General features: G+C 44.4%; 1 protein-coding gene across 2 annotated transcripts; it reads right to left on the bottom strand.

Moving 5' to 3' along the window:
- Positions 1-151: 151 nt before the first annotated feature.
- LOC138634182 (serine/threonine-protein kinase Sgk1) lies at positions 152-12,693 on the bottom strand. 2 transcript variants are annotated; one of them, XM_069720870.1, is made up of 13 exons: positions 12,513-12,693; positions 5,403-5,478; positions 4,539-4,617; positions 4,407-4,447; positions 4,251-4,308; positions 4,062-4,145; positions 3,812-3,943; positions 3,575-3,687; positions 3,314-3,437; positions 3,110-3,205; positions 2,852-3,007; positions 2,657-2,746; positions 152-2,266 (listed from the first exon to the last, which is right to left on the bottom strand). In XM_069720870.1, exons 1-13 carry the CDS (start codon positions 12,538-12,540, stop codon positions 2,102-2,104), a joined length of 1,242 nt encoding a protein of 413 aa, XP_069576971.1. In that variant the 5' UTR covers positions 12,541-12,693; the 3' UTR covers positions 152-2,101. The 2 variants fall into 2 exon arrangements, with proteins under 2 accessions (XP_069576971.1, XP_069576970.1); XM_069720869.1 differs by lacking the exon at positions 12,513-12,693 and adding an exon at positions 6,024-6,252.
- Between the last annotated feature and the right edge of the window lie 3,083 nt (positions 12,694-15,776).

Here is a 15,776-nt window from a genome sequence, read left to right as displayed (position 1 = left end):
TGTAAGGAAGGAGGTTGATCCTAAAATACAACAGGAGACAGTCAGCAAAACACGTTAAAAACTGTTTAACTGTTTATTTCTTTTACAAGAGCCGATATAAAAATGTCCAGGAACTGTTCCTGTAGCGTGCCAACAAAACGGTGCACTCAACTCGAATTCACTCGATTTTATTTTTCATTTTGGACACAGATTACAATTGAGTATTTTCAGTTGATCAAGTAAATTATCTTGTTTATACAGTAGCATGAAAATAAATACACAAAAAATAAAAAAAAAACAGAAAAGTAATGCTTCCAAATATGGAAGAAAATGATCTAGAACTGTGTTGCCTTATTTTCTTTTATCATTATTTTCAGCAGGCTCGAAGATTTATTTTCTGTATGCGAAAAACTAAAATGTCGAGATCCAATGCAGCGAAACAAAGTCATCAATAATCCCTGTTTGCACGAGTCTTCTCTTAATAATTTATTGAATATCAGAGCAGATATTATAACTTACACTTCTGCTAGAAGAGATAAAATGCTTCGTAATTCTTTTCACGTTAATGATATTTTATTGCACTTTCCAGAACCGTATTACGCAGCAGGCCGGTGGTTAAACGATGCCAGCGCCTGCTCCACCGAGTGGTTCTTCTTCAAGTTAATGAAACACTTTAAAAAAAAAATTTTTTTTTATAGATTACTTTCTAGAAAAAGGACCGAGAGGTTTCGGGAAAGAGATATGTACATACAATAAACACGGATCAGGCCGCCTTGGACAGGCACGAGACATTCACAGTTCTTTACATGACGCTTAAATGCAAAGACATTTGTAATCGTACGGTCGACCGTTTGTCGGAAGTGTTTGCAATAAAACAGCAATCACTTTAATTAGAAATAAGACTGATTTACAGCGAGTACTGTATGTGCTATTGTTGATGTGGGCCTGTTATTGCTGGTTGAACGCTGTATCGCCCTCTCCTGATCAATAAGAGAAGTCCTTCATAAAGTTTGCTAACAGCTGATATAGATAAACACAGTCACTAGCTGGAGATGAAAAGGAATTGAAAAACCAAAAATAAAATATATTGCCATAGATGAAATATAATTTTCATAAATCTATTTATATGTGATATACTCTAGGAAACATTCAGAACTCATTTTTATAATATATGCAAAACTTTCTTAAAAATAAACTGGATGTCTGTGGTTATTAAAACATGGAAAACCTTCAAGTTTTACAATAAAATATATGCATCTTTCTTTCTACACAGTACAGTAAAAGGTTAATTTTCAGTTTGGAGGGACAAACGGGTCAAAGAAAAGTGTTTGTGTTAAAGCATATTGTTGTATCTGTTTGGTCCAGGTGTCACCGGTAGCCTATAATATTGAAATGCCATTATTTCTTGTTGCAAAATAGTGATATGAAATCTAAAAAGAAAGATATGCTGCTGTCTAATCCAAAGTTGCTGATGCTTAAAGCAGACTGTCTCACTTTTCTTGACCCTCGTTTCCTCGAGTGCAATTGAGCATTTACATATAAACAAAAATGCATTGTGAACTTTTAAGAAAAAAAATTCAAATAAAAAGCTCGAACGTGGACACGCAACGAAGGCATCACCTCTAACGGCTAGCGCCCAGGTCAAAACGTCCAGACAAGTGAAACAGTTTTTTTGTTTTTTTTTGATAAAACTGGCTCTCGCCAACATTGCTGCTCCGCCCGAACTGCCTTTAGAGCTGCAGGCACTTCTCTTCACGTCGCTCCACCAGTAGAGCCGCGAGTTCCAGACCCATCAGAGTGATGTTTTATGACCCAAAGTGCATCCGTACTTGGCACACATTTTTGGATGGTTGAGGCAGACGCGTAGGGCCCGGCGGTGTCGTAACACCAGAGTCCCCCCCTACCCCCCATCTGTACACCAATCATGCACAAGATCCCTCGAGATCTGCCCTCCCACGGTAATTCACGTCGGTTAGTTCCCCCCCCCCTCCTCCTCAGCGTCGCGTCTCCCCCGACAGGCTGCTCCGGCGCGGTCCACGTGTCCAAAACGACACTCTGATCCAGAGCTTCAGTCCCGTTTTCTCGTTCCTTCTCAGGACGGAGGGGTCGGCGATGTCGGCGCTCACATGAAGGAGTGGCCCGCCGGCGGCCCGTAGGAGAAGCCTGGAAAGGCTCCGGCTGCTTCCTTGACGCTGCTGGTCACGGACAGCGAGTCGGTGCACAGGGAGGAGGACACCGGCATGTGGGTGAACTCGGGGTCAAAGTGTTGCAGGTCTGTGGGACCGCTCTGCAAAACAAAGAGGGAACGTTATCACACGTGTGCCGTAATGGTAAGATTCGTTGTTTAAGTCATATATGGTGCGAAAAATGTTCATCGTCTGCTGGTACCAGCTTCTTAAACGTGAGGTTTTGACACATGATCGTAGAGCTAAAAGATTTAAGTCCCAGTAGATCAACAGAAGAATACTTGGCAATCATTTTGGCAGTCGATTTTTATTTATTTATTAAATTGCAATTATTAATTGTTTTCAGGTTCTTGAATAATTAATATTGGTTTCATTAAGATATAAGATAGTAAACTTTCCATCTACTGTTTTGGGAAAACGTTGGCGTTTTTCACCATTTTCTGGCATCATACAGACAAAATGATGAATTGAGAATTAGTCCTTTAACATACCACTGAGGGAATGAACGGAGGCGTGATCTTCTTGGACATCAGGTCGTCCCAGTTGATTGGAGAGAAGAAGGAGTGGTGCTTGAGTTCGAGCTGAAGGTCAAAAAAGAGGAACAAGATGAGCAGACTGATAGCAAACCAAGGTCACAGACCTCCCACAGCTCTGCATGTCACGTGTGCTTAACGGTCAACACTTACAAAGTCGTCCTTCACTCCCAGCCTCTTGGTGCGGTCCTTCTGCAGGAGCCCCTCCAGCAGCTCCCTGCCCGAGTTCGACACGTTGGGCTTGAGCACGGGCGACTTGTGCAGGATGTTGTTGTACATCTCGGCAGTGTTGCGACTGTAGAAAGGAGGCTGCAAAAGGGGAAAAAAAAAAGAAAAAGTAAAGAGTTAAATCTCATACGGACGGACGGGAGAGCCGGAGCTTGAAGGCACGGTGTCACAGAGTTCACTCACCAGTCCGTAGAGCATCTCGTAGAGCACCGATCCCAGGCACCACCAGTCCACGGTGCGGTCGTACGCCTGCTTCTGAAGGACCTCGGGGGCCAAGTACTGTGAGGAAAGCAAGAAAAAATAACATCAGCGGCAGTCCAACTTTTTTAGAATTTGTATCTGTGTTGATACTGACGCTGTATAAATGTGTAAAGATTAGTCTTGTACCTCAGGCGTCCCGCAGAAGGTTGTTGTGGTACTGTTGTCTTCTAGGCCTTCTTTGCAGAGGCCGAAGTCTGTCAGGACAATGTGGCCCTGTGAGTCTAACAGGATGTTCTCGGGCTTCAGGTCCCTGTGAACAAGAAGAAGAAGAAGAAGAAGAAGAAGAAGGTAAAAACGGGATTAGTCGCAGTGCATTAGAACTAATATGCCCCTTCCAGATCATGTCTACAGATCCCCACCAGGGGGCGCCGTAGGATCACTCATTACCTGTACACGATGTGCAGAGAGTGGAGGTAGCCAAGTGCACTTGCAATCTCAGCGGCGTAGAACCGGGCTCTGGGCTCCAGGAAGATCCTCTCTCTCTGGAGGTGGTAGAACAGCTGGAAAACACAAACATCTGTCAACAAATCTGTCTCTCGCTCACGTGTTATATATATATATATATATTGTGGCCTGGTTCTGTGTCTGAGGGTGATGTCGAAGCGCTGCGAGACTGCGGCTCACCTCTCCGCCGTTGACGTAGTCCAGCACAAAGTATAACTTGTCAGTAGTCTGGAAGGAGTAGTGGAGCCCCACCAGGAAGGGATGCTTGATGTTCTTCATCAGCACACTGCGCTCAGCCATGATATGCTTTTGCTGGAGAGGAGTTAGAAGATATATTAGACTCTTTATTTTCACGGCATTTGATGTTATACATTGAGGGGATTTAAGTTCATTTCTGGAATTATTCGACTGTTTAGGACGAGAGTTTTACCTCTTTCTTCTTCATGATGATTTTCTTCTGTAGCACTTTAACGGCGTAGTATTTAGTGGTCTCCTTATGTCGAGCCAGCAAAACCTGTATCCGAGTAAACATTTGCATCAGTAATGATGTCACGGAGATGACCAGACGTGAGCAGAGAGATGTTGCATAAAGAGTCCGGCACCAAAGATGAAGACTCACCTTTCCAAAGCTGCCTTTGCCGATGATTTTGAGGTAGTCAAAATCACAGGGTTTGATCCTGATGAAGAGAAACGGAGAAGTTAGTTAGTTTTTACTGACACACGGTGAAGTGGATATATGTCTCCGATTAGTAAAATAAAGAGATTATATACTTACTGAGTTTCCTCAGCCAGTGATGTTCGTGAATTTAGGCACATCTGAAAGATATGGGAAAAATGGATGAATACACTGCCGTGTTTTGAAAAGAAAATGAGTCAGACGGTCGTTAAGTAAGCAGTTTCTGCTTACCGGTCTTTCAGGAAGTTGGTCATCTTCAACCTCCTCGTTTTGATTCTCATCAATCTTCAGGAAGTTGTTGACTTCAGCACTGAAACGAAAACCAAAGAGTCGGTTAAGAGCTGGTTTGTAACATCAAGTATTCCAACTTTCACCGTACGGCTCAGTTTGAACGTGTTTTTTTGTTTGTTTTTTTCCCCCAACATTTAGTTATTCAGTGTGGATGATTGGCTGTGGGTTTAATTGACCGGGTCTCAGGCGCTCCGTGAGGCCGAGAAGCTGAATCGACGCTCCCTGCTGGGGTGTGAATGACCGTCTGAAGCGTTCAGACAGGTCAAGTTTACGAGTGCTCGCCAAACGGTCAACTGTCCAAATCCTCTGTAAAAAAAAAAGAAGCTTAAGCCGCTGACCCACAACAAGAAGGTTCAGTACAGACGCCCTCCTTCCTCCCATCTGGAGGGGACAGGTGTAGCGTCTGGGTGTTATTCCACAGCGCCAGACCTCGACCCAGGCCGCCCGGCCCCGAGAGTTCGGGGACCGTGCGACGGAGCGAGCCACATATCGTGTAATAATTGAATTACGGGTTTAGCCTGGTCTGGGGGACGGAGGGGATTACGAAGTTGGGAGATTGTTAGCGGGCTCTCCATGAAAGGACTATTCTTACCCCCGAATCATGGAACTGGATTATGCTTTCCGCAGAATGTCCTGCCAAACTCAGGTGGCTGATTGGATTATCAACACTGATCATGAGCAGGCTACTGATCAGAAATAAGATCCCAGGAAGTAACTGAAGCCCACAGCTGTGCTTTGTGCCTCCATATCAAGGCCAATTATCCATCTACAGATGGAACAATTCTTCTAAATGGAAATACTCACTGTTGGCAGATATGTGGGGTGGACACCAGCTTCTGGATGAAGTCATTCAGCCCCATTTTCCTCTCCTTGATGAAAGCTGCAGAGAGATAGAGCCTTCGTGTCAGTGGAGGAAGCATCACACACATACATGGGGCAAAGATTTTCGTCTCCCCTATGAGGCTATACAAAAAAACAACAACAACAAAAAATCTGTTTATGGTTTGGAGCTGTAATCCGCAGTTTGTGCGCGCCAAATATCCTGCTATAGTTTAGATTTGCAGAGACCTCTTATGATGCGGGTTTATAGGTTATGCAACCACCTGGGTCACACTTTCAGATACCAGCAGTGGTAGCCAACAAAGCATTTTCCAGCCGAGATCCGTGTTACAACACGGATAAACCAGTTTTGGATATATATATATATATATATATATTTTTTAGAGAGATTTCTGGTCATTTTATTGCTCATTTCCAAGTTTGAATTTTCTACAATATTTCTGTAAATATAGAAGAAAGATGCACTTTGCAATTCAGGTCAATTGATTTCTTTGCAGCTGTTCCGCTCCCTCATCAATGCCTGTTATTTAATTACAGTCAAAGCTTCAGAGGATGAATATAAATTGCTGTCATCGTGTCGCTCACCGGTGAGGACGGCTACGATCCCCCTCATTTTGCAGTACGTCAGATCGCATCCAGCTTCTGTCACGGCCATGTTGAACGATAAACAAATATCCAATATAAAACAAAACGCGGGGAAACAAAATTCCACAGTAATAGTTCCTCCGCGGTCCTCTTCTTCAAAAAAACTCTCTTCGGCTCCGACTTCCCTCGTCGTGCGACCGTCCGACCTGCTTGCGACCGCGCTCCGCTCTGAACTGCCGCGGAGCGAACCAGCCGGCGTATATATACCGAGCACGTGGTACCGGAGGCGACGCCCATCGTCCGTCACGCGCGTAACCACGGCAACAACTCGGGGGGGAGGGAGGAGAGAGAGAGAGAGAGAGAGGGGAGGGGGGCGTGACGTCACGGGATTCCGCCGCAGCCATATTCTGGCTGCAGGAGGCGGGGAAGATGACGATGAGAGCGCACCGCAGAGGAGGTGGGAGGAGGAGGTGGGAGAAAGCCCCCCCCCCACACACACACACACACCCGCCCTCCCACACACGTCTTTGCAAGCCTCCTCCTCATTTTCTCTCAATGGAAAATCTCCAACTGACTAATCACCGTGCATATAAAGGCATTACAGTCGAGGACCGTGGTACCAGAGCCAGCGGGCCCACCAACGGGCTCAGCGTGGCACCTCTCGGTACCTCCCTGCAAGCACTTCGTCTTTTAAAGGATGTGGAGAAATGTGTGTCACGACTGCTGCATCCCCGCTCCCGCCTGAAGCAGCTGCAGCCTCAATCCAATCCCAATACTGCACATCATCGATGGTTGTAAAAGTGCGAAGTGCATCGTGAAAAAAAAAAAATACTCCAGAGACAATCTGCTATTTTAATTTCCGAGAAATCTCCACGTGCTTTTCATTCTGAATAACCGGTGGACTTCTGTGGCTGATGAGGTCAAGGTTTACGAAGGTGACTTGGCAACGACAGCGTTATATAAATTCGGAGAAATTACAAATGACGTCATGCTCATCTAAGCTTAAGCAGTGATCAGTCCAGCTGTTAGATATTGTGGTCCACTGACCCCGTCAGTTACATAACGGTGCCATAATGCAGATGGCTGTACTGCCCGAGGAGGAGAGGGAGCCGCATCCAAATCTTTCCATTGAGCGTTAGTGGTTTTTCAGATGAGGCCGGTTGGATGTCAAAGTGTTGTTTAATCGCTCATAGAGAAGTATAATACATTGCAATTGGCTGATTAATCACTGATATTAAAACTATTCTGATAATCGATTAATCATTTCAGTCACGTTTTTAATGAATAAATGCCAAACATCCACAGCTTTCTTAAATGTACCGATCGCCTTTTCTTTTTATTATTATTTTTTTTTGTAATTTGTAATTACTTTTGCTCCTCGCTTAAAGTAAATTTTTCCAATAATTCTTAAATACTTTTACTTGAGGAACATTTTCAAGGCAAGTCGGAGTATTTTACTCACGTTTAGGTGTGTAACTAACAATTATTTTCATAATCCATTAATCTGCAGATGTTCTTGAATCAATATAAAATGTTGTGATTTCCTGCAGCTCCAGTTGACATTTTCACACGTCTTGTTTTGTCCGGCTGACGCTACGAAACCTCGAGATGTTTAATTTACTTTCAAATGTGACAAAGTGAGCCACCAGATTGTTTGAGCACGTCATGTTTAGCATTGTGCTCAAAAAGAAAAAAGACTCAAATTGATTCATTCTCGTCCAACTTACGAGTCAAAGTTATGGATTGCTGCTCAGCTACTTTTACTGAAGTATAAGATGTGAATACTTCTTCCACCGCCGGTGTTACCAACAGCCGCTTCAGTCAGTTCAGGATTCATTTACTGTATCAGAGGGGGAACTCCTGAAGTTTGCCCCCCTTTTTTAAAAAAATTTTTATGACATGTGACAGTCATGCACCGTTTTACAGGAAGTGAGACTGCACAGGACCGGTAGTTTTTGTATCAGCGAAAGAGGAAGTTCGCTGCCTTATCGGTGGTGCAGGCCCCAACAGAAAGCCCCTTGGTGCAGAGCCGCAGCCGTCTGTATATCATGTCACACCCTGGAAGGCTACCAGAGCAAACCCTCCCGGCTCGTCTCCGTCTCCGTTTACGCGGGAGCACACCGGATCCGATTGCACGACACCGAAACCTCTCCCAGGCTTTGTTCGAGGCTTTTTGCACACCTCAAGTAGTCTTTCTGTGAATTATTCAAGCGTATCGTGTCGCCGTCTGTGGTAACACCTGCAGGGATAGATATGACCGAGTTTCTCTCTCCGGCACCCGCGCCGTCATGTGCCACATTTATTTAGCACCTTCACACAAGCTGCCCTGCTTTCCATCACTCTGTCCAATTTTATAGATTCAGCAGACGGGCAGCGTTTCCGCTCGCGGACAAGTAGTAGTGTGAGTCGCCTGCCAGCAGTCACCGTAAAAAGCCTTTTCCGGCATGACAGGGTGCCATCGATCATAACTCCCCAGCCTCCGTGTGGTTTTACTTCACTGTGGGTTGCAAGTTGGCGCTTCGAGTTGCAACAAAAAAGTTGCCCCAGTTTTGTGACTCCCGCGAGCCGAAATAACTCCAGAACGAAGACAAACTCATTCAAAGTAATATTTAAAAGACTGCAACTATAAATCTGACCGTGGAACTTCAAACCGCATGCTGTGTGGTTTCCAACTAGTCAAGGAGGTTCATTTATAAAATGAATAGGTGTCATTACTTTGGCAAGTATCAAACAGAACATCCCATAAGCTGCAGACGTGTGTGAGTCAAACATCCCAGTTGATGGGCTGCAGTTAGCTCAGCCGAGTCAGCACGATGGAGACTGAACAGTGTGATGTTAGACAGCAGAGATTACAGCTACAAAGTTGGAAATGTGACATTAAAAGAGAGCTTTGGAGAAGTTTATGGTTGTGAAACCATGTAATGACGATTTAAAAATTAGAGTCACAGAAGCAGCTGGAATATCTGGACATCATGTCAAGACTTTGGTTCACTATTATTTAAACAAATCTAAATAAATCTTTGTAATGCTTGAAGGTTGTTTCTCAGTATTTCCACAATACTTATTGACTATTTCAACCACGTAGATGAGAAAAAAAGTCAATCTAATGCAGATTTTAAAAAAAAATGTTTTAAACCCATTTCTCACAACTGTATTTCCTAATTAAGGCCAATGTTTATCTTGTAAATGAGTAAAATGACAGACATATTTTGTATGAAATAACAGTTGGGTTCATGTGGTACACGTTGATCAAAGAGATGTGTTTCCAGGTGCCATCTTTGTTTAAATTGAGAATAAGGAGGTTTTGAAATCTTTATCATTGTGCAGTATTTGGGATATTTAGAAAGGTTTGTAAGAACAAGCAGGAAGGATTAATCAATTACTTGACTGACATAAAATGCAAAAAAAAAAAAAAAAAGAATTTAGTGTAAGTAATCTTTTATTTGCTGTTTTGTTTTTAGTCATCATCGACCAAAGATGTAATATTTCTGGGGTTTGAGCTGCTGGGTGAGTTAAACAAGCAGTTTGAAGATGCTGCCTTTTGGATTTGGTGAAATGTCATCCACAGAAATCAGCAATGAAAACAACTGTTAACTGCAGCCTCAGCGGTTGAGTGTTTTTATGTTTCAGAGCTCTGTGACTCGAATGTCATAGTAATACACGAGAGGACGGTGCGTGGCAGACACCAGACCTGTACCTGCTTCCAGTGTGGAGGGTAAGGAGGCAGCAGAAGGTGGACGAATGAGTCATACAGCCAAACAGGTCCTTGGTGACCAACTGCAGGGCTGGCAGGGAAGGCTTTTGGCTAATGAGGATGGAGGATCTCTGATTACAACGTGGCTCTGGTTGACCAGCTCTGAAGAGCCATCACGGCCTTCTGTGTTTCACACCCACACAGTCATGTCGGCTCCATCAGCCTCAGCTCTCTACTAAAAATCTCCTCTCACTCTCTCTCTCTCTCTCTCCGGTTCCTCTTTTCTGTTTCGAGCTCGTCATCTGCATGAATCTGAGACTCCGCAGTCGTCGTACAGAGAATTGCCTGCGGAGACGCGGACCGGAGGTGGCGTTCGAGTCCGCCTGCGTCGCAGTGCAGTCTCGGGGGGGCCCAGTGAGTGGGAGCACATTTTGGCTGACGAAACCCCAGTTAGAATTGCACCGTCTTTGTGTCCCTCCTGGATTCCCAGGCAGTAGATGTGATGTATTTTTGTTTTGTTTTTTTCTATTCTCCGTGGAGGATTAAACGGCTGCTCATGTGCCTGCTTCATCAGATAAAACAGAGGAAAGAAATATTTGCTTTCCTATGCGATGACTCAGATGCACACTGCTTCCAAATCACTCCATAATGTATGACTTTAATTTGCTGCCAAGCAAGTGGGATGATCCTGACTATTTAGAACCGCAAAGCCCCTTTTAATTATATTAATGTGGCTGCTCTAACTACTTTAATTGCTATTATGATGGTAGGACGGCTTTTTTTTTCAAGTCTGTACTCCGGTATTATCTCCAGTCGAATATGTGTTCGCTCTGTTCGAGGTGATTCCCGTGTTATATGCGACTCTATACAGAAACTCACAGTCCAGTAGAACGGAACCGTTTCCATCCACAGCACCAAACGCTCATTCATAAACTACAGCTCTCATGACGGTCAAACGCGATGAATCAGTTTGTTTTTTTCACACATGCAGTTCCTTTTTTTTTTTTTTCCTCTCCATAATATGAAACATACATGAAAGCAACATGCGGTCAGACGCCTAGAAAATCTCTCGGCTCGCCGCGGCCCATGAAGCCACTGTTACCCTAGAAACACGCAGGCTGGCCCAAATAAAGCGAACTCGCCACCGTGTTATTCCTTTGATCCAGTTTGTCGTCTGCTGAGTGTTCGATGGTCTCGCGGTGGAAACCTCATGAGGTCAGTTATCGCTATGAGGTACACGTCTGGAAAACATCCGCAGAGAATCGATCGAATGTGGAAGCTGGAAACCAATTCATTCAGTTCGAGGAGCGATCTAAACACTAAGCGTTCGTTGTATTACACGATTGAATAGGTGCCAATGTTTTGGTCTCGCGTCTCTGGAACCTGGTCAACAACTGTTTAGATGATTGTAGACAAAGGCATGTTTGCGTGGCTGCAGGGCAAAACTCTCACTTCGCATTTATTCAGCAGCTCCTTCCCCTCCAGATATTTTGGACTTTCCCAAACAGTTGGGCAGCTTTTCTCCAGTTTGTCAACAGGCGTAGAAACCTCAGCGAGTGATCTCTTTCATTAAGTCAAGTGCATCATCTGTCAAATCGCTTTAAGACGGATCCAGTCACCATCTCTCCACCGACGAAACCCCGAAATGAAACTAATACTGTTCGTGTCTTTCCAGACCGCAGTGAGTCAGCTCGAGTCTGTGGCTTCGCTACAGAGCTGAAAGGCTAACAACAAAACAAAAATACAACGTAGATATAACAGTTTGGTGAAACTCTTGTGGGAACAGTTTGACAGAGTTAACACGAGAAGATTTGAACACTGATATGTGAAGTTGAAGCCGGGGCAAGTAGCAGGTTTGGTTAGCTTAGCACAAAGCGTGTAAACGGAGAGGGGGGGGGGGGGACCGGTAGCTTGGCTCTGAATTAAGGCCACAAAACGGTAAAAACTGTTTTACAGGGGTTTCTGGTCGGGGCAATTTTTTTTCAGCCTCGTGTCTCGTCGTCCCTCTTCAGATTGAGAGGTAACAGGTGGAGCCTCCAGGACCTCTGTAAAACCACAACTCGTCGTTTTTACACTTGTGCTTTCGTCTGGATCAAACAAACAAATATGACGTGTTTACATTTTAGAGGCGTCGCAGGACAGATTTTTTTATTGCCGTTGAAGAGAGTCAGAATTGCCGTCTCCTCGTATTTCCAGTCTTTGTGCAAAGCTACGCTAACTGGCTGCTGGTTCTTATTTAGCAAAGAGCGTGATATTCATCTTCTCATCATGCTCTTGGGATAAAAATTTTTTTTTTTTTTTTTTTATATTTAGGAACAATGTGGGACCAAAACTGTTTTTTCGGGCTCTCGCTGACAAACAAAACATACAATACAAAAGCCGAGGCCCATCAGCAGCTTTTATCATCTCAGGTGATAAATGAGACGAGGAGGGTGCTGCAGGGAGGAGGTGAGCCGGCTCTGCTGTGGACAATGAAAATGAACTATGTAAAAACATACAGAGCAGTGCTGGACGACACATTTGAATTTGGCATCTCTTATTTCTTGTCTAACCAAATTTTCCATTTAGCCGGAGGCAGTGACGTCAAAGCACGCAGAGGTAATGCAAGAAGACGGGGTGATCGAATAACAAACGGTCATGAAGATACAAAAGATGATTATAAAGCCGAGAGGACAATATTTAGAGGACTGAGGTGTAAAAGTTGCATGCCTGGAGGTGCATCACTCTCTGCTGCGCTGCTGAGAGGCTGCAGATTCTTTCCTATAGCACAGACAGTGAATTAAAGGCGTGCCTACCTATGAAGGATTTCTTTCCGGTCTTCATGTCCTCCTAAGTGTGTGATTGTATTTGCTCTCAGGCACAGAGTCTCTGATGAGTGAACGTCTGTCTGCTGCGGCGCATCCAGGTGATTGAGAGCCTGAAAGAGATGTAGCCCTCCTCTAAATACGCCTCACTCTCCTCCTCCTCCTCCTCCTCCTCCTCTAGCTCCTTTTTTTTTTTTTTTTTTTCTTCAATGGCTCTCGCTGCAGCTGTGCTCAGAAAAAAAGTCTTCGATTCACAGGCAAATAAGTTTCCCCGCTGCACTTCCCTCTTCCTCTGTGCCTCCTCCGCCGCCTCTTCCTCTTATCGCCCCAGCCTGCGCTGAGACCAAACAACTGAAACCAAAGATCTGTGACGCACCTGCTTTTCCTCCACTATACCCCCCCCCCCACACACACACACACCTCCACCCTCATCTTCTCTTTTTTATCTACCTGGAGAGCCTTCGAACAAAACAAAAGCCGGTGTCTGGTTACGGCTCCCGTGAGCGTGGGAGTCCCGCCAGAGGGGAAACCAGTCTCCATGACACGGGAACCACCTGAGGAACACACGAGAACAGACGCAGAGGTTTTTTTTAAAGCTGCTTTTTAATTGGCCACCGCTGCAGCGGGGATGTTGCTCGCTGCTACACCAGCCTCCTCTGCCTCCTTCACTGACTGCGTCTCCGGAGTTTTTGGGGGACAGAATTATCTGGTTAGTCACACTGACGGCCCTGATTGCTTTGTTAGCTTCGGGCTGTAGGTCATCAGATACAATGAGAGCTGTGTGACGAGGAGTCTGTGGGAGTTGATCCACAGGAGCAACGACAGCATCATTCACACCGTTTTTTTTGTTGTTTTTTTTTCACACGGGTGCAGCGTCCAATTAGGATTTTTGCTTCGGGAGCTGGACAAGTGAACAACAATCACGCTGTTATTTAATTTACAGAGACGACACAATTTGACAAGACAAGAGTTGGACGAGTCCAACATGCGACAACCTCAACAAGATCAAACATTAAAATATCAATAAGGGTATTTTTTTTGCACCGCTCTTGTGTTGTATCTTAAGGTGATTATTTGTTATCATTATTGATTGCCACTTGCTATATTAGATGGTTAAAAAGTCAAACTTAGTTTGAATTTAGGACTTGGGTAACAAACAAAAGTATCAGCTCCAGAGGGTTGGTGTGTCACTTGTTTCTGGAGAGCGCTTTGAGAGAAAGGGAAGGAGCTGCAGATCGGAGATTTGCAGATGAGTCAGACTGTCACAAATACCGAGCCTTGAGATTGGACTCAGCCATTGTAAGACACCTGCAACATTCAGGCCTTGCATGAATATTTAACAGCCATTTATTTATACCTTCAGTATCTCCAAAATTCTATTTCTCAGACTTTCAAGAATAACAGGAAATGTCACAGTCTGTGATTTCTACTGAGGTGAATTTCAAGTAAACAGATTTGACGACAACAACTTGGAAGTTGGCTAAAGTTGGACAATACAAACAGATCCTTGACTGTTCCCCTTTCAGTTATACGAAGGAAGAAAAGGGGAGATTGTTATTAAGTGGACTGACAGGAGCACCGGTTTCTTTTCTGAAGTTTCCTTTTATCTAATCGCCACTTTTTCATTTTCATACACCAGAGAAGCGAGTACGACCCTCTGAGTCAGGAGGTGGGTGTGCAGTGATTGTCTGTGTGAAAACATATCTGCATATCTGTTCAACAGAAGTATGATCTCCACATAATGGCTCCCGTCCAATGGCGATTCGCATATTCATAATGTGAGACGTTACGCAGCTTCTGCCTTTATTGATACTGAATGAAAAGCGAGTGACGCACAGATTGCTGTCCCGCTGCTGAACCTCACCATTACAGCAAACACAACACGGTTTCATTTCAAAACCGCGAGAGCTCGAGGAAAGTTTACAAATGTGCTCATTCAAATGACCCGTTAAAAGAGAGCCGCGCCTCCACTTCGAAGCGTCCACTGAGTCACCTTGTATCTGCAGCCCGGTGTTGAAATGAAGCGACTTTGCCAACAAACATATTTTCTCAGCCTGCTCTTCACCTGCATAACTAAGTCCAGAGGGAAATAAATACAGATTGGTGTCATATAACGCGTCATATGGTGTTTTTATTTTTTTAACAACAGAAGTTCAGCCTGAAAGCTTCACGATGAGGCTGAAGAAGAGGAAGCATCTCTGACGGAGCGCGTTTGACTGGACAGATTTGCATGTAATTTAAATTAGGGCCTTAGTGTGAGCACAGGAAGTGTGTGGCAGATACGACATGAGATAGAGTGATGTGGAAACAGGCTGATATGTTGATGCCTGTTCAGACATGTGATTGTTTTTCCGTGACAGCCGGCCTTTATTGTTGAGGATTCTCATCAACACACAAACGAGGGAAATATCTGTCAAGCCCGGATAAAGTTAGCTTAGTTTAGCGTACCATAAAGACGGGAAAGATTGAGAAACATTGTGTTTGGCTCGGTAAGAAAGTAAATTTAAAAAAAAAAAAAATAAAAAAAAAATCCCCATTTTCAGCCCTCTGAAAACGTATGTTGTTGTTTTATGGACTACTTCCTGGTGTGTTACTGTGACTTCCTGTGGTTAGTGTGAGCCACCTCGTGCTCCAAAAATTTATGAAGACCTTTTTTTTTAAATTTATTTTGCAGGTTCAGTTTTCAACACATTAAATATGCAATGAAAAAAAAGTGGTTTGTTTCAGCCCTAATTTGCAATACAATATGGATATGAAGGAAAACCCAAATTAAATACAGTAAATGCATTTGCCTTAATTAGTTTGGTTGGTTTCAAACAGCAAAATGTGAAGTTTCGTTTGCGTTTGCCAATAGCGGATCTAATATTTCATTGTATCCCTTGAGACCCGCTCCCGTGGTTGACCTCCGTTTTCCTGCGTCAGCATTAATCAGCACCGAGTCAGCTGAGTGGGAAGGACAAGAGACCTGTGAGCAGAAGCCCAGAGGAGCTGAGGGATTGAGATCGCGCCGTCTGTACAGCAGGCCGTTCTGCGAACAGCCCCGGCTCACCTGCTGCTATCTTTAACCTGATTAGCAGCAGGTCGTTTCGACGAAAGATCTGTGTGTGTGTGTGTGTGTGTGTGTGTGTGTGTGTGTGTGTGTGTGTGTGTGTGTGTGTTCGAGCGCTGTCACTGACTGTAAAAGTCGAGGAAGTGCGGGTCCCGTGACATTTCAATCTGATTCAAGCGCCCCTCCCCGGAGCCGTAGAGAACAGG

Source organism: Brachyistius frenatus, unplaced genomic scaffold (assembly GCF_029030835.1).
Source record: "Brachyistius frenatus isolate BFR_SWC_R1_liver_20210118 unplaced genomic scaffold, ASM2903083v1 Contig_253, whole genome shotgun sequence".
Lineage (NCBI taxonomy): Eukaryota > Metazoa > Chordata > Actinopteri > Embiotocidae > Brachyistius > Brachyistius frenatus.
This window is presented reverse-complemented; position numbering and strand designations above follow the sequence as displayed.